General features: G+C 47.9%; 1 protein-coding gene across 2 annotated transcripts in view; it reads right to left on the bottom strand.

Moving 5' to 3' along the window:
- ADCK1 (aarF domain containing kinase 1) overlaps nt 1–26,088 on the bottom strand; it is a 91,431-nt gene that overhangs the window by 57,013 nt on the left and 8,330 nt on the right. For both annotated transcript variants that reach the window (XM_004682049.2, XM_012724310.1), the window contains exon 4: nt 1,414–1,617. In XM_004682049.2, coding sequence (XP_004682106.1) covers nt 1,414–1,617 — 204 coding nt within the window. The remainder of the gene's footprint in view (nt 1–1,413; nt 1,618–26,088) is intronic.

Here is a 26,088-nt window from a genome sequence, read left to right on the forward strand (position 1 = left end):
GAGATGGGCAGGTGGACAGATGGGTGAAGAGATGAACAAACCAGAAGCCACCTGACAGGGAGGGAGCGGAGTAAAGGCATTCCGAGGAGAGGGAAGACCAAGCCGAGGTAAGACAGACTCTAAGGGGCCAGAGGAAACCTGAAACAAAGGGGCCTCGAGTGAGTGGGCAGTGAGAGAAGACAGCAGTAGCAGCTAATATGTGCTGATTTGCTTCAGGTCAGGTACTGGGGTTAGCACCAAGCACCCTAAATTCATTACTCTCCTCAGACCAAAACATCTGACATAGCTTCATGTCAGAACCTACACATAAGTAAAACGAGGAGCCAAGAGGGTAAATGATCTGAGCAAGCCCCAGCTCCAGGGCCCAACTCCAAGACACTCTGGTCCACCACACTAGTCACAAAACGTAGGGTTGAAAGGTAGGGTTGACCCTGAGAGCGCAGCTAAGGAGTCTGGAGGGCAACTGGAGACATCAAAGTTTGTAAACCAATCTTGGGAAAGGCATTAGCTGGTCTAGGCTTATCTGTAAGATTGCTTTGCTGAGAAAAACTCTAGAAGACATAAAGGATTCTCTTTATAAGAGGAAAATGTCACATACAGTGCCAGGTGAGGGGGAATGTTTTTGTAGTAATCTCTAATATGCCCTCAAAGTGCCCTCATTACCTGTAAGGCTGGGTCTGTCCCATAGCTCAGCAACCTGCAGATGGCTCCCAGCCCCTCCTTGTCCCCAGAAATAAGATAGCAAGAGCAGGCCAGCAAGGGTTCTGGGCACTGTTTGGGTTCCAAACAGCCTGCAGGTCACTGGTCAGTACTCAGGGCTGTGAACAAAAGTCCCCCTTCTTGCTGCCCCTGAGGGTGGAGGGAATTAGAGAAGGGAGGTCTGGGGAGGTCAGCATGGGCAGCAGATGAAAAAAGCAGTAGAAGCTGGTAACTGCCTGCCCAGAGATGTTCTGTTAAAGCCAATGCATTGAACCGCTTGGAGAGTTTATGGATGCCACACTGGACATTACCCTGGAATTACTAACGTGCCTTGGACAAGTCTGGCCATTCCTCATCTGCAAAATGGGGTTAGCAATAGTACCTGCCTCATGTGGTTTGCAGCAAGGTAACACAGGGGACGGCAAAACTATTGGGCTCAGTGGACCCTCAATAACTGATAATCATTAGTGGGTCCATACGAATATCAGGTTGCAGGTCAAAAACAATCGAATATCAGCAACATCCTATGGTTCAACTAATTTTTTAACCGAGGGTCATGGAGGTTCCCTCTGATCTCTGTGTTTCAGGACTGAACTGGACACGAGGTGGGGTGCACCAGGGCAGGATCTCAGCACCTGGTCAGGCAGCAGGAACTCTGCCAGAGCTTTTCAGAAAGTGCTACCCTGGGGCCCATCCATCCAGCACAGCAGGTACCTCTTTGCCCAGGTCCTCGCGGATGACCTGGCGGACCTCCTGCATGCTGCTCCGCGGGGCCTGGCTGTGCAGCACCTTCAGGGTGCTGGTATACTCCTCCGGCAGCAGGTAGTCCAGAGCCGCCAGGTGCTGGCCCACCTTGATGAAGGTGCCCCGGTTGGCACAGCACAGCTCACAGAGACGCCTGGCAGAGCGCAGGTGCACCTGCAGGGAGATGGGGGGCGAGAGACGTGAGTGCACATGTCTGCTGGGCGCTAGCCCTATCCTGCCCCTCTGTGTACACACCGAGGTGCTCCCAGTGGGCACAAACACACCTGCGCGCATGTGCCAGCCTGCAGGCCCCGTCTCCATCAGTGTGCTTCAGTCTCAGCACACAGAGCGGTCGACCCCAGAGGGTGGCCGCACGGGGCCTGATGCTTCAGTTCTCCTTTCTGTTAAGCGTTGGTCCAGATCCGACCCCCTCAAACAAGCATTCATTCATGGCCTCCAGCCAAGTCCAAGCTACTACTGACTCACAGAGGGGCACAGTGAGTTCATAGACGTGCTGCCCACCCTCTACATCTACTATACTCTGTAGATCTGCACTGTGTAAGGCACGGTCAGGTATAATCTTTCTTCTCATCTTTACAACAATTCAGGGAGGCAGGTACTGGTATTTTTAAAGAGATACATGCAGCTGTTTTACTTATAAAGACAGTAAATGTCACAGGAAGGTCTAGAAATACTCCAACCCTTAGTAAACTTAGCAAACATTCAGCAAGCTTTAGCAAAGGTCTCCCATTAGTGGAGGAAATAATTTTCCAAGGAGGTGCCAGGCCTTCGATGTAGAGAGCTGAGCAGGTTGTCTAGAGCAGGGCAGCGTTAAGCTACACCGATGCCCACCTGTCCTTCCAGAGCTGGGAGGTGGCCCTGCTGCCCCTGGCTGTGTATCCCCAGGCATCACCTGGGCCAGGTAGAACTCTGAGGGTGCTTCCTGGAGCCACAGCTTCTGCAGCAGGATGGGGCCTTGTACACGGAGAGGACAAGCGCGCCAGTGCTCTGTGAGAACCTGGGTCACTGCCACCCACCAAGGCAAATGAGAGTGCCCCTCTGACGGGAGAGCAGTAGAAGGCATGACAGTTAAGAGCGCTGATGAATCGGAGACAATAAGTCAAGCGAGGAGTTAAATAACAGTTGGCAACAAAGATGGAAGGAATGTTCAAGATCCTATATAATTAGTTGCCAAGTGAACCAATCAGAAAATCGTTCCTTTAGAAATTAAGACAATGCTGCAGGCTCAACACCCACAGCCCCACAGCCCAGCAGCCTAGGAAGCCGCCTGCCCCGCCCACCGTCCCCACCCCACTCCCTCCACAACAAAGCAGACACCCAGACAGGCCCACCGGGCCCTCCCGAGGCCCTCCTGAGGCCCTCCTGGGGCCTGCCCTGCTGCTCTGCTCAGCCCCTTGGTTCTGTGCCAACCCCTGGGCAGTGTCCTCTGGCATAGACACCTGGAGAGCCGGGCCAAGGGGTCTCATTTTCCCTGATAAGAAGGAGCAGGAAGAAGGAAACTATTGATGATTCTAAGAACTGAGAGAGTGCTTGCCCCTAATGAATCAGAGTTGCGAGGGAGAGGTGGCTTCACCTTCTGAAGAATGTGGAACTGGGGCCACTGCTGACCCATGGCACAGGGTGGCCGGGCAGTGCTGTGGGTAGTCAGAGCTGCACCTGAACTGTGGTTCAGAAGAGTGACAAAGAAGGCAGACACAGCTGAACATGGAGCTGGGCATGCCCCACTATAAAGGGCCCAGGCTGTTATGAGCAAACAGCTTTCTGGACTTCAAATAATGCCCCCCCCCCCCCCCCGATCGCAACCCAGGAGAGAAGATTCATGAACACAGCAGAGTAAGAAGCAGCCAGAAAGGCACAAGGGCCAAGGAGTCCCTAGGGGTACCAGTCTAGCCAGTGGTTTGGGTGAGGATGGCCCAGCACCCCACACAGGGAGCCACACCTGTGTACACTGGGGACATGCTGCAGGCCAAGTCTGTGCCCTCTGAGGTGTGGGGAGAAGCGGCAGGTGTCCCACTGACACTGGCAGGACTCACGGGGCTCAGGCAGGAGATGTGGGTGCATGTCATTTGCAAACCAGCAGCCTCTCAGCTCCAGATCCACGTTCCCTGCCCTCTGTTGTGCACTAGAGCCGGTCCTGGCTGTCACTTCCCCTTTATGTGTGTCACTCCTAGACTTTGTCAGCAGGAACTGTGTAGGGAGCCACAGCAGAAGCAAGGGGTGTCCCTTACGGTCCCAGGGTCTTGTCAGCACAGCCACCAGTGGGACAGTGGCCTGGCGTGCCTATCTGCATGGCCCTCCCAGAGTGCACGTGCCCTCACCGTTCCCCCTCCCAGGTGGCCACTCCAGTGACCAACTCAGGCCCACGCCCTCCAGGGCCGGTTCTGACCACCCGACAGCCCCTCCTCCCAGGAATGTCTCTGCCTTGACAGTTGGCTCAGGCGCACCCCTGCTCGTGGCCAGGGCAGCCTGTATCTGGCAGCGGGAGGTGCTCAGCTGAGTGCATAGTTCTGACCTTGTCCGTGACCCCTCAGCTCCAGAAGCAGCAGGTGCTTGTGCATGTGTGACTTGTCCACCCTTAGGATGTTCCTTATTCCTTTCAGGAGTTAATCACCTTTCACTAGCTGGGAAGTCTCTAAATTAAGTTCCCCCTTCAAATCATAGGGGTGATACACAGAATGGCTTCTGAAACTGAATTTGAATAGGTTAGGATAAAAAAAAAGGAGGGCACTGCAGATAGCGAGGACTCCATGACAAACTACAGCTGTGTCCAAGTGCACTTACTGCTGAAGACCAAAGACCGCCCCTCCTGCAGATCCACTAACATCTACCCTGTCTGCCATGAGCAGTTCTCGAAACACAGCAGCCTCGCCCTGCCCAGCGCTGCCAGTGGGGAGCAGAGCCAGGGCTGGCTTCCACCCCCAGTGGGCAGGGCCGGTCCCTTGCCACAAAGTGACGGTCACCTTCAAGACACTGGCCAATGCAGGCAGCCATCTGGCCACACCAGCTCAGGGAGGTGGTCCACCCCCAACTCAGTCAGGTTAGGTGGCCCATCAGACAGTGGGGACAGAGACCGTGAGTGTCCGATGTACTCTGTGTACCCCAGGACCCGCCACACACATGCCGTCAATGGAGCGTGATGACGACTGCGGGGCTCACGCACACAAAGCATCACCCGTGAAACTGAGTCAGCATCTACTGCAAGTGGCACCCACAGTTCTCCTGGAAGAACCTCAGCGTCACCTTCAACTAGCTTCTAAATAAACGTGCACACGCACAAGGTGTGGAACACAGTCACACACCAAAAAATTTAAATGTTCTTTTAATGCCAAAAGCTACAAGTGCTGAATAACAGAGCAGACATGCTGATTTCAAGGTGCCCTGCCAGCCCCAGCTTCAGTTTCCTCTGCGGTCAGAAGGCAAGTCCCCCTCGGCTTTTCCAGAAACTACTGGCCTAGCGCAAACTCCGTCTTTCAGCCTTCTCTTGCTTCATCGGGAACCATCAGGCCAAGTCTGCTGGCAGCAGGGAATCTCAACTCTCTGCTAACCAGGATTCTTTCCCCCGACCATGCGCCCATTTGATGGAAAGGCAAAGCTCCCCAGATGTCCTGGATAACTCCTCTGAATCTCGTCCTTTCCTCTTCTGCCAGCACCTACGCAACACACGCTGCAGAGGGACGTGCGGACACGTGTGCTGTCCAATAGAACCTTCCGCAGCCATGGAAGTGTTCTCCATCTGCCTCATCCATAACAGTGGCACTAGCCCCGGGCCTGGAAGTGGTCACTGGGCACTTGAAATGTGTGAATGAGGAGCTGGTTTCGTTTCATTTAATTGTAAATAATTTAAGTGCAAATAGCCACAGGCTTAGGCAGCCCAGGTCTCTTAAGTTTGAGTCTTTCGTACGACTCCTGACCTACAGTAACACACAGATACAGGTGGTGGTGGTGGGGATCAGTCCATCCCAATAGATGGACTGTAAAATAGATCTTAATGTGGCCTTCAAGACGAAGAAGGGACCTGAGAGAGGTTCAAGGTCACTCTTACAGTCCCTGAGGCTGTAAACAGTGAGACCCTGGTGTGTCCACTCACAGGCCAGGATGCCGGCATTAATTGACCTGTCATCACAAGCATCATGGATGCAAGAAGGGTAGCCAAGGCCCCGGGAGCAGCTGCACTGCAGATGACAGGTGGACGTGACCCAAGACACTAGAATCACCAGGGGCAGGCAGTGCAGGTGTGTCATGTGCTGCCGAGACCGCAGATGGGCTCCAGGGCGCCGTGGAGGGTGGCCACGCACGCACAGTTTAAAAGGCCAGTGAGCGCAAGCTGTGGCTAGTCTTAGAATACAAGAAGGTGTCACGTGACATAGGGCTTCCTAGCACTGGCTTCGGAATCCAAAAGACCTGGGTTCAAGTCCTACCCTATTACTTGTCATGTAACCTAGGACAGGTCATTAGCTTGGGAGCCTCCATTTCCTCATCAGTTAAACAGGATGAAAATATTTTTGTCTCTATGATGACCAGATGAAGCGATGCATTACAAGGAGCGTGGCACAGAGTCCAGGACCTACTCTGTGCTCAATGAATGAATGAATGAAGCGAGCCCGGGAGCAGGGAGAGAGGACTGAGAATCCATCTTCATAGAAAAATGAGGAAAAAAAAAAAATACAGGGCCATCCTCTCCCTAAACCTTGTTTGGTCCAACAAGTCTTGCAATCTACAGACGGAGACAATAGCTAATTTCATGCTTGTCATCCAAATTGCAAAGCATTCACACATCAGAAATGCAAAATACCATAAAGCATTATTCTAAATACACCGATTCTGGGTTTTGTTCCCCCAAAACGCCTTATACCATACCTACCCAAACACTAGACACTGGCTCCCTGGACCTCAGTCCTGACCTTACCCAGCACCTGATTTCACCGGCTGGTGTGTGGGTGTTACCACAGCGTGTCCTCACTCTTGAGCCCCTCACTCCCGCTTCCATCCCTGCCAAAAGATGGCAGGAACAGCTGGCATGGGCTCCTGCCATCCTCCAACTCTGCTTTCACTCCCAGCTCAATAACTTGCCATATGATTATCTCATTACCAATAACCTTGCTATAATGAGCTTTAATCTGCCTCATATTAATTAAAAGCATTGTCATTAGCCAGCGGTTTGAGGATGGGGAGGGGGCAGAGAACAGCTAATAAGATCAACTCAGTGCTGATTAGTTATTGATTGGGAGGGGAGGAGCAAAGGCCCAAGGAGGGCAATTCTGTGCTCACATCTAAATCCCTAAGAGAAGGGGCCTTGACCCCCAAACTTGGCAGAAAGTTCCAAAGTCAGGCTGAAACAACGGGGCTCCCCATCACATGGTGACAGTGTCTCCAATGGGGCTTAGGAGTGTGTGTGTGAGACAGGACGGAAAGGCAGTCTGCCTGAAACAGACATTCACAGCACGCGCACGGAGAGAACAGAGAAAGTGAAGGCAACGGAGATCTCTGGTTGGGTTTTCTGATCAGAAACTCACGGCCCAGAGGAAACGGGCTGAAATGTTGGCAGTGACATCCCTGGGCTGTCAGATTATAAGAATATTTTTCTTTGTAGATTCTTCTGTGCTTAACTAATAAAGGTTAAGTCAACAGTGGGGGAGAATTCTTCTGTCATTATGCCTTCTTCAGTCTCTTCTGGAAACAGCAAGTTCCAGCTGATTTTCTTTCGGTTTTAAGTGTCTACGACGCTGCCAGGCTACTGGACCAGCTTTGGTGCACAGAGAGGAACCCTCATGGCCCCTAGTTGGGCAGGGCGTGCTTTTCCTCATGAAAATGGAATTGTGATTTCCCCCAAGCCCCGAAGGAACCAGGCCAAGACTGTCTCCCAGGTGCCCTTTGGGCCGACACACTGACTTTAAGTTGCCATTTGCACAACAAAGGGAAACTCATGTGTTGGAGGAAATAAAATGTTGTAGCTGAAGGAACTTGACGGCAGATTCAATGTCCCCAAAGCAGTGTCCTGTGAGTCCTCTGACTAAAAAGGGGTAGACCCTGTTAAGAGCACCAGGTCAATGTAAGACTCTCAGTCTCCACCCTAACAGCACCACTCAGAAGCTGGTGACCTTGGCCGAGTTATGTAACTTCTGACTACTTCTCATCTATAAAAGGCAGACAATAACAGAACATGCCTCACCGGGCTGCAATAACAGAACATGCCTCACCGGGCTGCAATAACAGAACATGCCTCACCGGGCTGCACGGAGGTGAAATGGGGCTGTTCCTCCGGGACCCCACTTAGCCAGAGCTGGCATTTCTGTGCTGTCGTAGGAGTAGCTAGGATTTATCTTACAGGTATGGTAAGACACAGAGACATGGAAATGACTGTCATAAAGGAAGAAATTTTAACTCACAGTTCCATAATCACAGCTTGGCACAGAAGGTAAGGCCACACAGCGAAGCACCAGGGTTGGCCAGGTGGCAAAAGGCAACCAGGGGAAATACAGGCAAGAGCTTCTAGTGTGGATTTCAGGGAAAGTGTGACCAGAATAAGATAAGCAGGTTTAGGATGGGCTAGTTTGAATAATTTCAATGTGCTTTGGAGTAGAAGAGCTGCCCTGTGGTTTAGAACTTGGGTCTGGGGGTTATTAGGGCAGGTGGATCAAGATGAGATGGATGAAGAAAAAATATTTGAAGAAAAAATGGTTAGAAAATTTCCCAATTTGATCTTTTTTAAAAAACTATGAAATCAATAGATCCAAGAACTTCAAACTCCAAACACAGGAAACAAGAAAACTACATAGTGAAATTGCTGAAAATCAGTAATAAAGAGGAAACTTTAAAAGTATCCGGAGGGCCCTCCCTGGTGGTGCAACAGGGTAGGATGCAGCACTGCAAGCTGGCCACAGCCTTTTGAGTGTGAGTTTGATCCCCAGCTCTGGAAGTGACCCACATGGCACAGCAGACATCTCCTGTCTCACCGCTGCTCCCCTCAGCAGTGTACTTCGTCGAAATGCCTGTTCTGCTCCCCCCTCTGTCTCTGGTGAATCCTCTCACTGCCCCTGCACCTCTGGCCTGTACCCCAGTTCTGTATGCATAAAAAAATAAATCTTTAAATAAAAGTATCCAGAGAAAAGGACAGGAACAAAAATAAGAATGACAGCAAATTTCTCACTGGCAATAATACCAACAGAAACTAATACAATGACATCTCTGATGTTTTAAAGCACTGAAAAAATAAAACACCAGAATTATATATCCAGTTACAAAGTTTTCAAAAAACAAAGCTAAAATGAAAGCTCTCACACATATAAAAGTTGACACAAGTCATCTCCCTAGACCATGACTGCTACACTAAATGTTAAAGAACATCTTCAGGCACAAGTGAAAGAATACCAGATGAGCTTAGGAAGCTACACGAACACAGACCAGATCAGAAATATTGCCTCCAGAGGTAAGTACACACATTGTTTTTCTCATATCCTGTATCTCTTTAAAAGATAAGTGACTGCTTAAACAAAACGAATGTCATATAGATTTTATAACATATGTAAAAGCAAAAACGCATCAATTGCATAAAACCTGGAAGAAAAAATTGCAAGTACACTATGACAAGTATACTCTGTGAAGGAAGTGGTAGCTTGTCATTTGAATATAGACCATGATAAGTTCAAGACATATATTATAAACTAAAGCAATCACTAAAAATAACAAAGAAAATTATAGCTCCTAAGTCCACAAGTGAGAAAAAAAAAACCTTAAGACATAATTCAATCCAAATGGAGGCCTGAGAGGAGACAAGGAATAAGACATTGAGCATCTTCTCCTGCTTATCTCTGTATCTTCTTTAGTAAAAGATCTGTGCATTTCAGTGGGTTGTTTGTCTTCTCATTATTGAGTTATGGGAATTTTTTGAATGGCCTTTGCAGAAGCATTTCCTCACATTTATGACTTGCAAATATTTTCTCCCACTCTGAAGCTTATCTTACCTTCCCTATAACATCTTCCAAAAAGAAATCTTTAATTTTGATGAAGTAAAATTTACCACTTGAATGGACCATGCTTAAGAAGTTGTGCCTAATCCAAATGACAATTATTTTCTCCTATACTTTCTTCTAGACATTTTATAGTTTTACACTTTACATTTATATGCATGATCCACGTGGAATCAATTTTCAGCCATGTTATGACATATGTACAGATCAAAGTTGAATGGATGGATGCATAACAAAGGGTCCCAGCACTGATTCTTGAAAAGACAAACCTTTCAACACTGACTTAGCTCTGCACCAGTGTTAAAAATTAACTTTCCATACAAGTGTGGGCCTATTTCTAGGCTCTAGTCTGTTCCATACATCAGTTTAAATAGCTTAACACCAATATCACACTGTCTTGATTACTATAGTTTTATGAATCTTGAGATCAGGTATTAGTCCTACAACTGTGTTCATCTTTCCTGGTATTATTTTCTGGGCCTTCTACATGAATTTTAGAATGAGCTTGTCAATTTCTACAAAAAAGCCCGCTGGGATTTTGATTGGAATTGTCATGAATCTGTAGATGTATTTGAGAGAACAGAGACTATAACAAGATTGAGCCTTCCCACATGCTATCGTTCTCCATTTATTAGTTCTTTAATCCCATCAGCAATGTTTTGACTTAGATATATCACTTTAGAAGTCTCTCCTACAGCAGCAATCCAAGACATGGAAAAAGACCGATGTACAGAAACATTCAGCACAGTGTTAACTAACAGCAAAACATATAGGGAGATGCATCAAAAAAGTGGAAAAAAGAAATAAATAAATTAGCTAACAGTCAAATGGAGGAATAGTAAGGTACTGTGTACAGTGGCAACATGGGGAAAATCCTTAGATAACAAGTTAAATGAGAGAAACAGTTGATTATATTGATAGAACACTGGATGTAATAGGAAAGAGTTAAAAGAAAGTACATCAAAATCATAATGAGTTTGAATTGGGGGAATTACAGGTAATCTTCTCTTGAATCTCTGAAATGTCTATAATATAGGTATTGCTTTAGTAAGTTATGATTTTATTATTCAAATTGAGATATCATTCATATACCATAAAACGCACATTTAAAGTACACAGTGGTTGTTACCATATTCAGTAAGTAGTGCAGCCATTACCATGATCTAATTCCAGAATATATAAATCAGGTTTTATTTTTCAAATCAATTCCATCATTTTAGTTTAAATTCCACAATGCAAACAGAAGCTAATAATCATAAAAAAGAATATATGAAATATATATAAAATTTCCACCTTGAATCTTTGGAATAAAAGGTTCCTGTCTCCATTCAATTTATCAGCACACATCACTGGGTCACAGAGCTGTGGGTGCCCACGTACGTCTGCCTTTCTAATCATCTTATGTTTCAATGACACCCAAGCTCAGTTAATAATTTCATATCAAAATGAGGATCAAATTTAAGTTGCCAAATGACTTGTCTGTACAATAGGTCCCTGATTTATAATTTGCACGAACTCTTCTCCATTATCATTAGTTTCTATTTGAATTGTGGCTTCACTTTGCCAGTACAAGACATGAGCAGTTAGAAAACAAAACCGTGTTTGTCCCACACTTGGAGTCACAGTCCCAGAAGCAAGTGCAGCACCCTTAGGTGCTGGAAGCCTTCCATAGCACTGCCCCTCCTGATTCTGGCAACCACCCCTGGGGGGGGCACAATCACTCTCCACACTGCACAGAGGTAGGAATCAAAGCACTAAGGGCCTTGCCAGGAGCACTCAGCCAATATGCAGTAGATCTTAGGTGGGAGCCACTGTCTTCCGACTCCAAAACCCGTCTCTTTCTACAGACTCTGCTGCCCCCTTCAACACACTGTCCAACATTCCTCACAAACAAGAAGAAAAACCCAGGGGTCCGGCCTGCTATAGGCCCTCGGTGTCACCCTCCCCCTGTGCTCACAAACACCACCTCCAACTCCCACCATGCCCCTAAACCCCAACTACTTCCCACCACCTGGCTGTGTCTGGGCTCCAGGAGTTGGTCCAGTAAGCCCACACATGTCACCAAGCTCAGAAGCAAATTCACAAGTGCTTAGGGACCTGCAAAGCACCAGTCCCACAGACAAGCTGAAGTCAGGACGCTGTGGGGAGAAGCAAGTGAGGGGGCCCAGGAAGCAAGGCCAAAAGGAGCAGGCCGCTGGTCACAGCAGGGAAAGGAAGTCTCCGCTGTCCTCACCATAAAATTCAGATTCCTACTGGGCGGCCAGGCCCACCATTGTGCAGCCCCGGCGCCCTCCCACCCTCCACCCCGGGGACAGTGGTCAGTGCTGAGTCCTGCCTGGGCACAGGCAGCTCCACATCTCACCGCTCCTCTGCTCTCCCTTGCCAAGCTCCTCTCCAGCCTGGGTCCAAGCCTCCTCCTGTATCACCATTCCTTCGCCAGCCTGGGCTGTTCTCCCCACTACTCACAGATGAGGCTACCACCTCCTCCACACCCCGGGGTCAAGGGCAGAGGAAGGCACTCCATGTCCTCATGGCTCTCAGCCCACTCGTCGGAGCTTCTGCCCATGCTGCTACTCTGCAGTTGTGGTCACAACCTGCCCAGGGCCCAGACCGTGGAGAGCAGGGAGGCAGCTCCAGACATGACCAGCTGCAAGCAAACCAAACTGTCCTGAGGCGAGAGGCCCTGACAACACAGCTTCCAAGTACCAGGGACAATGGTGGTGACCTCCCTCCAAGGGCAACAGACCTCCTTCCCACAGCTCTGCCCTCCCTTCTCAGCAGGGGCCTGCAGGCAGGCCCAAAGGTCTCCATCTGAGGTCTGGGGGAGAGGCTTCAGGAGTAAGGCCACAGGCGACTGGTCACACACCTCTTGCCACAAGGTACCCACCCCTTCCCTACACAGTGGAGGAGGGGCCTCGGCGCTTCTTGCCTGGGAGGTGAGTACCCAGCCCAGAGCCAGGGTCTAACAGTGCAGGGGATGACTTGCTGCAGGCATCATCACATCAGCCCAGGCCAGAGTTCCAGAATTAGCAAGGACTCCTCCTCGTTCTCAGCCCCTGGGATCCCCCTCAAGATCATCAAAGGCAGCGTGCTGAGGCCACTTGGCTGGACGAAGGCACGGCTTTGGGCTCTAGGCTCTGCCTGCCCCCACTCTGCAGGCCCATGGGGAAAAAAGGAGCGGAAGGCAGCGGCACCAGCTGCACATTGACGCTCCTGCAAACTAGGTCCTGCAAATTGTCTTAAGGGAGCAGCAGTGGCCTGGGCGAGAGGCTAAGCAATGGTCTATCAGAAAGGAGGGCAGGCCAAAATGGCCATCCCAGGCCCATCTGGCAGCTAGTTCCCCGGGTACCACATCAGAAGGTTTTGTGTCCTTGACCAGCAAGAATCTAGGATGGTATAACATTTTAATTGTTACAAACATTTATTAAGTACTTACTATGCATTAGGCCCTAATCTAAACACTTTATATGCACATTATCTCATTTAATTCCCTACCACCCTATAAGGCAGGCACAATTATTATTCTTTATTTTCAGATGAAGAAGCCATGGTTCAAAAAGGTTTAATAACTTGGTCAAGGGCACATAGCTTATTAGTGACCGAGGTGGGTTCAACCCAGGTGACCCTGGCTCCCAAGCCCTTTAACCAGAGTGAAAAGCACCTTGGAATACCTATAGACTTCAGAGGAAAAGTTTTTGAACCAAAACTCAAGGGACCTGCATTCTGGGTCACTTCTGCTCCTAATTTACTGCCCCTGCTAATGAAATCCTGAAAATACCCTCTCAGCTTTCTGTACTTTAGCTGGCTCATGCATAAAATGAGAAGTTGGACAGATGAGGAATAGCAAGTATGTGGCATCCATGCCTCCCCTTTACCACCACAACCATACACATATCAGACATCACTAATCAATCATAAAACACACTGAGTTCAGATGAAAATCACTGATTCACATCAATCAGCATTGGTAAATAATACACACTTGCTTTCTCAGAACCAGATTGCTTCTTAGCAGTCATCTGACTCTAAAAAATGACAACTGTGTTACTAGAATTCTAAAGACAATGTTAATTCTAGCCCCACCCCTATAAGTTATTATCCTTATACCTCAATATTCTTTCTGTAACTCTACTTTCTCTCCTGCCCACAATGAAAGACAGTCCAAGTCAATGCCTAATTTGAGTTACACAAAACACACCTGCTCTCAGTAGGGTCCCCTCTCCTCTTCTCCTCTAAGGAAACCCAATAAAGGGGAACTCTTAAGCCAAAGGCACTGACATGATAGAATAAAGGGGTACAGGTTCCTTTGCATTAAGCACGATGTTTCCAGAAAGTTTCAATTAAGATGCAAATACTCCCTAGAGGCCGTAACACTGAAAATTATTACCAGTCATTGACACCTTAGCAGGAGTTTCTTTAGCTGTTTTTCTAGCCTCAGCAACTAACTGAGAACAGAGTTCTGTGGAATGGGATGGGTTCCAAATATAGGTTCTGTTTCAGAGAAGGCCATCCTAAAAAGAAAGTTGCAAGAGAGGACATTTGAGGAGGGCAGCTGCTAGTGACTGAGAAATGAATAAAACATGTTACACAGCTGCCAAGGATACTTGCATTTTAATAGGGAACAGAGTTTTAAGCCAAAGGAATTAATCTCTAATGGTGGAATTACAAGCATCAGCAATGATTTGGGGAAGTATTAAGTAAAGAAAGTTGTTCCAGCATCCCTGAAACCCCCACAAACAAGCTGATGCGGATGTGCGGCCCTCGGCAAACAGTGACTCTGAGACAATTTAACGGATTAATAATATTATTACTGGCAACTTGAGACTCTGCCCACCAGTGAGCATGCCTGTCACCACGCAGACAAATGCAAAGGCCCACAGGAGCCCAAGACACGCACTCTTTGGTCTGGAAATCATCCATTTGGGAACCCAGTTGCCAGAAAAACTGAAGAGAACCCTTCCCTCCATCTGCCCCTTAATCACACACACTGAGAAGATGCATAATTAATTTGTTCTCAACAGTTGCTCTCTGGCTAGAAGAGTGAGGGCATTTCTGGAATGGCAATTACAGACAAGAACAATAAACGTTAGGTCACACACAGAACATACCCAGCAAGGCTGCCTCCCCTTCCCACTGCCCCTGCTCAGGCCACTGGCCGGGGTGTGAGACAGGAGAATTTTTTCACTTCTCTCCAGTCTTGACATCCTGGGGGTTTGTGGGAAGGAACAAAATAAAACCTCGAAAGATTCAGAGAAGGAGCTCTCTCTCTAATCTCAGAAAGAGGGAAGGGGTGCAATGTGGAGACCAAGGGGAAGGGCATTTGGGGACAAATGAACACACAGGAATTAGATGACGTGAAAGAACATGAATACTCAGAAAAAAGTCAAATGTTAGTGCTGCCATGATTTCTATAACTTAAAACCCTTCAGCAAAAAAAAAAAAAGAATGAATCATGGCAACAGATTTTAGACTTAGGTGCCAGGTATAGGGTTCAGCAAATTATTCTACTTTTTTATTGCATTTGAAATTTTTGCATAGAAGTGCTTTCTTAAGATTCAAAGATCTAGTCTCTCCCGTCTTACTTTGTACCCCATGCCTGTCACTCACTCTGCTCCTTCACACGGGCCTCCTTTCGGGTCCCTGACTAAGAAGCCTCATGGATTCCCATTTCAGGGCTTTTCAGCTCTCAGTTTCCTCCCCACCCCCTGACCCCCACCCCACCCAAGGCCAGTTTCAATGAACATGTGACCGACAAAATAATACTGGATTCCACACTCCAAAGGAACCCACTATTGTGGTTTAATATGGAAGACTAAATAACATCCCCCCCACAATTTCTGGGACCTAATCCCTGGAACCTGTAAATGGGTTACCCTGCAAAGCAAAGGGGAATTAAGGTTGTAGATGAAATTAAGGTTGCTTAACATTGACCTTGAGAGTATCTCGGATTATCTAGGTGGGCCCAATGGATTCACAAAAGTTTTTTCAAGTGAAGAAGTGAAAGAGGCACAAGAAGAGAACTAGAAAGATGGCAGGACTTGGTCCCCATGGCTGGCTTTCAAGGTGGGGAATGCATGAGGCCTCTAGAAACTGGGAAACATAAGGAAATTAATTCACCCTTAGAGCTTCCAGAAGGAATGCAGTCCTGCTGACTCATTCATTTTAGTCTGGTGAGAACCAGTTCAGACTTCTGACCTCCAGAACTATAAGAAAATAAATGTATATTGTTTTAAGCCACTAAGTGGCCACTATTATTGCAGCAACAGGAAACTAGTACATTAGCTCTCTTGAAATTCTTAATTTTATCTTTAATTTTATATTTTGCAAGTAAAGCTGAATGCCACAGTGGTGGATGGGAGGGTTGGCGAGGCTACTCATGTCAAGAGTGGGTTCTTGCTGACCACTCCTCACCCACCCCCACCCTTCATACCTGACTCCATCCAACCTCCCACCTCTGCCCCACAATCACTGCTGCCCTCCACCCAGGGTGGCAACCAGACCTCATCGGCAGGGAAGGCCCGCATTCTCTCCCTGCCCCACTGGGGCTCTGGGTGTAGGCACAGGAGAATCGGGGTCATTCATGTGTCATGCAGGGTCCATCTCCATCCTGGATGGCATCGCCACAGCAAGGGCAACAGCTGACTCAGCACAGACATCTTACCCACCTCAGCGCAGAGCCTGAGCATACCCCAGCAACACGCTCAGGCCCTGTGGAAGCTGCCCATCCACTGGGAGCCACAGGTAGAGGCCCCACCCCAGCCAGAGCTCGGGACCCCATTCCATCGCCCTGCCTCTCCCTGCAGTGGTCCTCCCCAGCTCCTTCCTCGTTTCACCTCCCCAAACCCAGCTAGGTAGCTTTTTATCCCATGACCACGTTTTATTTCTTTTAGGACACTCAGCAAGCTGACATTACCTTGTTTGCTTACATCAACAGCTCTCTAAAAAGCACTCACTGAGGTCCTCCCTGGTGGTGCAGCGGGTTAAAGCACAGCACTAAGAAGCTAAAGCCACTTCCGCATGAGTTTGATCCCTGCCTTCCCGGGAGGCGACCCACATGGCACAGAAGACCTCTCCTGACCCGCCCGCTGCTCCCCTCAGCAGTGTGCTGACCTGTTCTGCTCCCCACACTGCACCTGCACTTCTGGCCTGTACCCCAGTTCTGTATCCATAAATAAATAAAAATCTCTAAAAATTTAAAATTTAAAAAAAAAAAAAAAACACTCACTGAGCCTGTTGAGTGCTAGGCACTGTCCGAGTGCCCAGAGACAGCAGAAAGACCACGGCCCTGACCAAATCAAACAGATTTCGGGTGAGTGCCAAGGATTGTCAATGACCTCTTACCCTGCAAGACAGGCATGGTACAGCGCTGGCACACAGTAGGTGCCCATACCTGCTGGCTGCACAGCTGACCATGTGAACAGAGTGGCTCAGGGGCTCTGGACCCTGACCAGGCACAGCACGGAGACATCCTCCATACCCCACAGTGCAGACACAAAGACCTGCCCCATAAGCAGGAGATGGGAGGCAAGAAGCAGTCTGGAAACAGACTAGGGGTGCCAGAGGGGCCGGTGCCCCAGTTCCCAAACAGCATTGTCTTAAATGAGCCTCACATATGTCCCACTATTATCAGTCAACAGTTTATTTGTATATTTAAGTGAAGTTATTCTGCTAATTGGACATATGTCTCATGGTTCTACAAGGAAAAGTCTATTAAAAAGTCTTGCCGTAACAGGCAAGAGATTTGAGGGTAGTTTTATTCAGGGACAGGAAGGGAGCTGAGTGGATTTTAATTTGGTAGAAAATAGCTGCTTGGGGCCAAGACAGTGAGAAGCAGGGAATCAAGAACAGGCGATTCGATTATTACTGTTGTTAACAAGCGTCTCGATCACCCTCGCAGCTGCAGAGTGCCTTTCATCAACTTTATTAGCTATATGATGGCCTTCCATTTACCCCTGCTATTTTAGCGATCCCCATTTTGGGGACGTGGCTACTAAGGCAAGAGAGACGCATCTCATGCAGGCCGCTGGGCCTGACCTCCTAGCCCCTATGGCCTGGCCGCCGAGCTCATTCAGGCATGAGGATTTCAGCGATGGAGATCAGCAGACCAAAGTTTTCAGGAGAATCAGAGGGCTGAAGGATAAGAGAGAGGTGGAGGAAAAGAGTGGTTTCTCAGGAATCAACAAAGGACTCAAAACTGCACTCACCCCCCCTCCGCATACACAAGCAAATCCACACCATCCAGGTGAGAGCCAAAGTGCTGACAGGTGGGACAGTCTCCTGAGTCAACTTGGAGGCTGACTCTGACACCCTGCAGTGGAGGGAGGATGTGCCCGGGTACAACCCCCCCATCCTGTGATTGTGACCTATTTGGGAAAAGAGAGTCTCTGCAAATGCAATTAATTCAGGTGAGCTCACCCTGGACTGCCCAAGTAGACCCCGCAACCAGTGGCAAGTGTCCTTCGAAGAAAGAGAAGAGAAGCAGAGGCAGAGACTGCAGTGAGGCAGGCACAGGCAGTGTCCGGGCCACCAGTAGCCACAGCAGCAAGGAAGGATTCTTCCCTGGCATGTCCCGAAGGAGCAGGGTCTGTGAGCACTGTGATTTTGGACTTCTGGACTCAGGAACTGTAAGAGAATAAACAGGACCCTCCCTGGCAGCGCAGCGGGTTGGCGTACTGCAGTGCGAGTTCAATCCCAGCCCTGGAGGTGACCACATGGCGCGGCAGACCTCTCCTGACCCGCCCGCTGCTCCCCTCAGCAGAGTGCTTCATCGATCTGCCTGTTCTGCTCCCCACTCTGTCTCTGGTGAATCCTCTCGCCACCCCTGCACCTGTACCCCATTTCTGTATGCATAAATAAACAAAATCTTACTAAAAAAAAAAACCTTCTGCAGTCACTACCACCCAACTTGAATTAATCATAATCGTAAATGAACATACCTGCTACTAGCTGTGGCCCTTGAACAAGCCATTGACAAACCTGTGCCTCTGTTTCTTTATCTATAGATGAGGCTGATAAGGCTGTTGTGTGGTTAAAGGAGATCTTGCGATTGCCCAATGCAACAAACACACTGTGTCAGAATTATGCTACTCTTTCCTAGGGGTCCCTTGGATGAGAATGGACCTCACCAAGCCCCGCCCCAGACCACACTGCCCAAGAGTCCACTCCTTTGGAAGCCTACCCAAGTCAGAAAGGCTTCAGGGTCAAGGCCACTGCAGACCGTTGCACAGATTTGCAATGCAACACGCAGTAAGGTGCGCATAGGCAAAAGTCTGAGATGGAGGTGTATGGTTGCATCACAGACTCCGTCTCCCTACTTCTGAGGCCGGGTCCTCAGATGACCCAGTCAGAAGAAATTAAATGCAGCTCATGGTTCTGCAGAAATTATCACAAACTCTGAGAAAGCCAGTCACCAAGACAGCAAGAATTCAATTTCCCTCCTCTATGCAGAAAACTTCAGGCCAATGTTCGATGATGACAAACAGCAGCAGCAAGAGGGTCTGCGGGACCAGGTGTGTGAAAACTCACCACAAGCTTCCGCGCCGGGCTGGCAACACTGTGCTTGCAGAGGAACAGTGGCATCATTAGAAACCACTAACCCAGAGGCAGCCTGCCCAGGCTGGGAGAGGCACGAGCTCCCACCCTCCTCCCACAGGGGAACGAGCTGCTGTCGGAGGCCAGGGCTGCGGGAAAGACAAATCAATCCTCCTGCCACCAGTGATCTCACACCTGCCTCCCTCGCTGGGCCGTGAGCAAGCAGAGGGAGCAGATCAGGTCCTAGATCCCCTTACGGCCTGGAGCTTCACACAGGCCCTGGCACACGGCCTGCTCGGCCAGTGCCGGTCAACACAATAGACAGATGGGAGAATGGAAGACATGCCCTGGTTTGGCCAGGGAGAACTCCAGGTTTCAGAGAATATTCCTACGGAGTCAGGCATTACTACAGTTCCCCTCCTAGAGCAATAGATCTTGAAAATGCTACAGAATTCTCAAGCATTCACTAAACGGCTACTATGGTTATCTTTGGTTATGTTCCAAACTGGCAGTTGCTCCAAATACTTGTGTTGCAATCCTTTCCCAAGGCAAGAGCTGAATCTACTGATTCCTTTGGGGGGAGAGGGTGGAGGAGTCTGTTGAGTTGGTTGGTTAAATGAGGAAAGGCCTCTGTGGCCCTTCTTCCCCTGCCCTGGTTTCCCAAAGCAGCCCAGCAGCACAGCCCCAGGGCTCAGGCCTGCAGGGGCAGTGCAAGGGGGCAGCGGCCCCAGCAACAGCAAGTTGGCATCTCTGGTTCTACTTTCTATCTGACTTGGTGTTGCCACCAAGCTGGAAGTGGCCACAGCGGGGGACAAACGAGCATTAACTGCAGAGGACTCTGGGCAAGATCAGCACGGCCAGGGACTTGCCACAAAGCTGCAGGAGAGAGGGAAAGGCAGAGAGCACATCAGCCTTCCAGGCCTCCAACTCCATATCTCTACTACAGCGTCCTCGACCAAAGACGTCTTTTAGCCTGAGGTGTCTTTGCCAAATTCAATGGAATGACTACAAATGAGCCTTCATCTCAAACTTAGTCCCTTATGCTACTCTTCTGCCCAGTATCCACTGGTTTCTTTTCCCCCAAAGCTCCCTACGTGTGAATCCGCCCTTTCAATGCAAATTTCATAATGCTAGAATTGTAACCCCACCCTCAAGCCCAAAGTAGCCTGTGTCTCTGCACCTGTTATGGGAGAAAAGTTACACATAAGCAGAGGAAGGCTAAAATGAACTCTGGGATTGGAGCGATCAAGTGTAAAGGTCAGCAGAACTTCACGGCCACAGAAGGCTCTTAGAGCAAATTTATACCGACTCCCTATTCTGGTAAGTCCTACAGGTAGGCCTCGTACCCGAAGCTTCGTGCCACACACAGAGGGGGCCCCATCAGAGGGCCAAGGCTCCTGACCTCTCCTTCCTCCTTCTCACTTTGAGGGAGGGGGAGTTACCACTGGTTGGTGAGTTTGGAAAAGAAACAGCTCACCCAGCTTGCCCTTCTCTCTCCTGCCCTTTAGGGATCTGAGCATTGCAGAGCCCTGGCATTCACCAGGGCTCCACCCCCACCCAGACAGAGCAGCTTGTCCTGCCAAGTGTGTGCTCAGGGAGATAAGTCCATCAGTCCAGGAGTGAAGTTAACAAACCCACTCACTCGGATACCCAAGCCACAGGCTCCAGCCCAGCATTTACCAGAAATAAAGCCAATATTTTGATCTCTCCCAGGCAGAGTTCTACATCTCCTTGGTTCTGCTTCTCAGGCAAAGAGGAAAAGAGTATTCATCATGACCCCACAAGCCCAGCTATCAAGTACTACAAGAACCACTGCGCTGTGTGGGTATGAATTAGTGCTGTGACTTGCTCAGTGCTGACCTGAGGCATCTGGTGCCACAGCAGCCCAGTGACCCACTCAGTGACAAACAACTGGACTCATCTACAGCATGCCAGTCACAGGAGCAGCCAAAGTCTCTTAGATTAGGACTCTGATTAAGGAAGGAAATGTCATATGTGGACTTTCTCTCTCTCTCTCTCTCTCTCTCTCTCTCACACACACACACACACACACACACACACATACTCATCGTCTAGCATAAAGTAAAAACTCAACACAGGGACTATGGTGATGGTGCAAGGGTGAATTGGTGGTGCGAATTTCACAGGGAAATCATACACTGTACAAAAATGAAAGATGATGTAATGATCATATTAAAAAAAATTTTAAAAAGAAGTAAAATGAGGCCCTCCCTGGTAGCGCAGTGGGTTAAAGCACTGCACTGAGAAGCTAAAGCCACTTCTGCATGAGTTCAATTCTCGCCTGCCCGGGAGGTGACCACATGGCGTGGCAGACCTCTCCTGGCCCGCCCACTGCTCCCCTCAGCAGTGTACTTTGTAGATCTGCCTGTTCTGCTCCCCACTCTATCTCTGGTGAGAGGCCCCTGAGCCTCTGGCCTGTACCCCAGTTCTGTATGTACAAATAAATAAATCTTTAAAAAAGTAAAATGAACACAATCCAAATGCAAAACATATAAATGTAATAAAAACTATCTAGAAAAAAATAAATTAAAAGCTCAAAACACATCAATTAAGTGATTATTTTAAGCATTCTTATTCCCTAAAGGCTTAATAAACTTTACTCATGGTGGCCCTCCCTGGTGACGCAGCTGTTTAAAGCACTGCACTAAGAAGCTGAAACCACTTCCGCATGAGTTTGAGTCCCGCCTGCCCCAGAGGTGACCACATGGCGCAGCAGACCTCTCCTGACCCGCCCGCTGCTCCCCTCAGCAGTGTACTTCATCGATCTGCCTATTCTGCTCCCCACTCTGTCTCTGGTGAAGTCTTTCACCACCCCTGAGTCTCTGGCCTGTACCCCAGTTCTGTATGCACAAATAAATAAATCTTTAAAAAAAAAAAAAAAACTTTACGCATGGCTCCCTACTGTCTGTGGCGTACAAAAGTCTTCAGTCCAGACCTAGTTCTAAATCTATTTGCCAATGTGCCCCTTTACTCACCAAACCTTAGTCTCCAAAATCACTGAACCCACCTCTGTTTCTTACAATCTCCAAAATGTTGTATATCAACCTCCCTCAAAGTTACTTTGTTCCCAATGTTCCAGGTTTCATACTTACCCGCCTTTCCACACTCAGCTCAGATGCCCCTTAATTCATTCAACCTTATCCACCACCGGCCACTCTCTGCTCCTCTGTGCCTTGGGGATCTCAACTACTTGGGGGTACACCAGGATTGAACAAATAAGTAAATACAGATAAGAAGAGGCAGGTTTCCAACTGTCTGAGAAATAAGTTACATGTAAGGAACAGGCTAAAATATTCAAACTCTTGAATTAATATCCCACAGGCTGGAACTACATCGTAGTATGAACTTGTTTTTATAGATCAAAAGATAGATAGACAGATGGACAGACAGATAAAAGCAGATAGAGAGTGCAGGCGTAAGTTTAGATGTGTGTATGTCCCAGCTCTGTCTCCTGGGAGAACAATGGCAACTTCTAGCAATATGCATCTACTGAAAGTGAGGATCAGTCTCCAAAAAGTAATGGGGACATAAAGAGGGCCCAGGATCAACATGAAGGGGTTTCCAATGGCCAACGCTGGAACAACGTGAGCAATAATAGCTACTTTGACTATAACCTAGTGAATAAAATAAATACCCATGAGTCCATACTGATAAAAACAGTTAACTACGGGAGCAGGGACGGCTTTTTCCTATAGAATTCCAATGAACAAATGTAGAAAGTAAGGAAAATAGAAAAATCATTAACTTGCTCATTAAAGTGAACAAGCCAGAGCCATCTAGAAAACCCTTGTGCTCTGCCTGGATTAAGGAATCCAGTGTTTAATTAAGCTTCTCGTCTCTATTCTTATAAACTCAGCTGGATAAAGGCCATCACTTAGCACACAGGAAGCAGAGCATGGTGGCAGACCTGAGGTCCTGGCTCTAGGCTGAAAACGACCCAATTTCTACACAGCACCATCCCACACCGTCCTCACTCTCTACAACCCCAAATTTCTGGGACTTCATTTCTTCCCTTGAATTACTGGTTCTTCTGTGACCTAACAAAACTCTAATTATCCTACAAGATCTAGTATGCTTTTCCAAAAGTCCCCAGTGTTATTAGGACACATTTGGTTGCAGTGACAAAACCGAACTAAAACCAATTTAATCAAAAAGAGCAGTTCATGGCACACGTAACCAAAAAGTCCTGTCCAGCTTCAGCCTCAGCTAGACCAGTAAAAGGAAACACCTCTCTGCAATACTGGCTGTCCCTTCATGGTGGAAAATGGCTGACAGCAGCTTAGCTAAGCAGGTAGAAAAGACAGAGCTACTATTCCCCCAAGGTGACCTGGAACTGGTGCTCATCAGCCATCCCTGAATCAATCCCTAGGGTCCGAGGAATGGACTCCAATGAAGGGCTGAGTCACACACCCACCCTTGGAGCTGCAGGTATACACACACTGAAATTTCATAGTGTATACATGAGATGGGTGTGGTTCCCCAAATGATGCTGTTCCTCAAAACGAGAATGGGTCCTGAGCTGCAAAATTATGTCCACTGTACCCCAAGCCCTCAGTGAGAATCAACTAAGTCCTGCCTCCCCCAGTCTACTGCCTGGATGTCTGCACCAGCCATGACTCTTGATGGACAGGCCAGGCTACCCACATCTTTGTTTTCAAGCATCCTGGGCACTGGGAGTCTGGTTTGCCAAAGCATCTGGGCCCTGCCCCATCCCCTCAGCAGCCTAACAAAGTGCCTCTGGGCCTCCAGAGCACGCTCCTGCACCAAGGCTCCCACCCTCGCCTGATGAGCTGAGTCACTGGGATCCCAGGCATCTGAGCACCAACCTTGAAAGTCTTCTCGACATCACTGCCTGCCGAGCTCATCTCCCCTCGCTGGTGTACTCTGGGACCTGGGGACACGGGCTTGACAGGTAGGGTAATTATGTTTTACCCTTCACTCACTCCTTTATCAGTCACGAGGACGAGAATGGATAAGGGTTCTGATGGAAGAGCACACTCCTGCAGTATTTAGTCGGGCTCTTCAGTGCCAGCTTGTTCCCCCCCGCCCAGGCGTAACTCCCAAGGACCTGCCTCCACCCGCTATCGGTGCCAGCCACGACAAGCTGCCCTCTTGTCAAATGCCAGTCTGCACTTTCCTTACTGCATCTCCCAAAGTTGTCAACTTCTCCAGGAGCTGCGGAACTGCTGCCTTTCAGATGACTTACACATGAAGGACGATTGTCTTCACGACACCCATCCTGCCTGCTCTGCAGAGGGCAGATGGAAAAAGGGGTGCAGGAAGTATTAAGCTTCAGATTCTTCACTACAAACTCACACTTCTTTCACACATTCAACAAACCTGTTTTTCAGGACCTACTGTATCTGGGTACTGCTGTAGGTGCGACAGACATGGAAATACACAACATGGACCAATCTCTGTCCTCACAAAGAAGACCTTGTTGTACACATCTGATTTATTCCTGATACCTGTTGTAATAGCTGCTTTTACATTTCACGAGGCACAGTCTCTGATATTAGCTACATACTCCTCAGTAAGTAATATAACTTTCTCTAGTCCACAGACGAGGAAAATGGCAGATTATGCTGATGACAAAACTTACACTCTTCTAGGCCCTCTCCCAAGGCAAGGAACTAGCGGGGTGCAGCCTGGAACTGAATCAGCATTAAACTGACTCCATCCTAAGCATCATTGCTCAAGGAAGAACATACAAAAAAGACCTGATCCCCGATATAAAAAAAAAAAACTGATAGCCTACAGGGAGAGAAAGACATATAACCAACTATCATCTGTGGCAGAAATAAAGAAGACAGAGTGATTATATTCAAGTAAGAAGTTATCTCTGAAGGAGACACAGAAATAATGATCACCTCCAGGCAGGAAAATAGGGTACCTGAGGGACAGGATAGAAGGATCATTTCGTATGTTTAAATATTATATATTCTGAATTGTGTACCATATGAATCTATTTCCCATTAAATGACACTTTGAGGATGTAATCAGCCAAATCCTGAATGCGGAAAACTCTACAGGATAAATGATTTGGTTTCTTCAACAAGCAAGTAGCTATTAAAAAGAAGTGGGGTGAAAAGGAGGAGAAATGTTAAAGATTTTACAAGATTTAGGAAATGTCAACCAAATGACAGAATATAGTTACCTTATTTAGATCTAGAGTTGAATAAACTAACTGTGAAAAGACATTTTTGGGCAAAGAGAAATTTAAATATGGACTAATTATTAGTGGTGATTAAGGAATTACAGTTAATTTTGTTAGGAATTATATTTTGTTTAAAAGGCCTTTATCAGAGGTACATACTGATGTCTTTACAGATAAGATAAATGATGCCTAAGATTTACTTTTAAATACTTCAGTAAAAAGTAATAATAAAGAAATGAGTGAATAGATGAAGAAGGGAACAGATGAAACAAGATTGGCAAAGTGTTAATAATTTCTGAAGCTGAATGACATATCCCCATAAGGTTTCACCATATTGTTCTCTCCAATTTTGTTAATGGCCAACGTTTGAATAAGGAAAAGTTTAAATAAATTTTTTAATGAATTATTCCATCCCAGATGATTGAGAAGGAGTGTATCACAGAGGAGAGTTTAAGCTGAGTGCAGAAAAATGACTAGGAATGTTCTAAGGGGCAAAGTTTTATGCTGAGCAAAAACAGACACAGATGTGTCCTAAGTCTGTCTCTGGATGAAACTTAGGTATCTACAAGTGCTCCAAATTCAACTGACATCCAACCAAAAGACCCTGTGCTTGATGCCCCAATTCTCCAGGCCATCTCACTAGAGCATCAAAATCAAATACCCCGTTTCGAGTGAGGACAGAGTGTGGAGTTGACGGCTCCACCCAGCCTTCAGAGGAGAGAAAAGCAAGTGACCTCTTTGAAAATTGAGCTTTGCCTGGTCCAGCAGCCTGGAAAGCAGCTGAGGTATCCCTCTGAGTCACCCCAGACACTCGTGCTCCCCAGAAACGCACACCAGCCTCCCCAAAAGCACCTTGCAGAATAACCTCATTGCCTAGGGATGCAGCTTGATGTCTGCCTGACACCCCGGCACATCAGCACTAACACACCGGCCAGTGAAGGAAGAGTT

The sequence above is a fragment of the Condylura cristata genome, unplaced genomic scaffold (assembly GCF_000260355.1).
Source record: "Condylura cristata isolate star-nosed mole 26May11 unplaced genomic scaffold, ConCri1.0 scaffold00013, whole genome shotgun sequence".
NCBI lineage: Eukaryota > Metazoa > Chordata > Mammalia > Eulipotyphla > Talpidae > Condylura > Condylura cristata.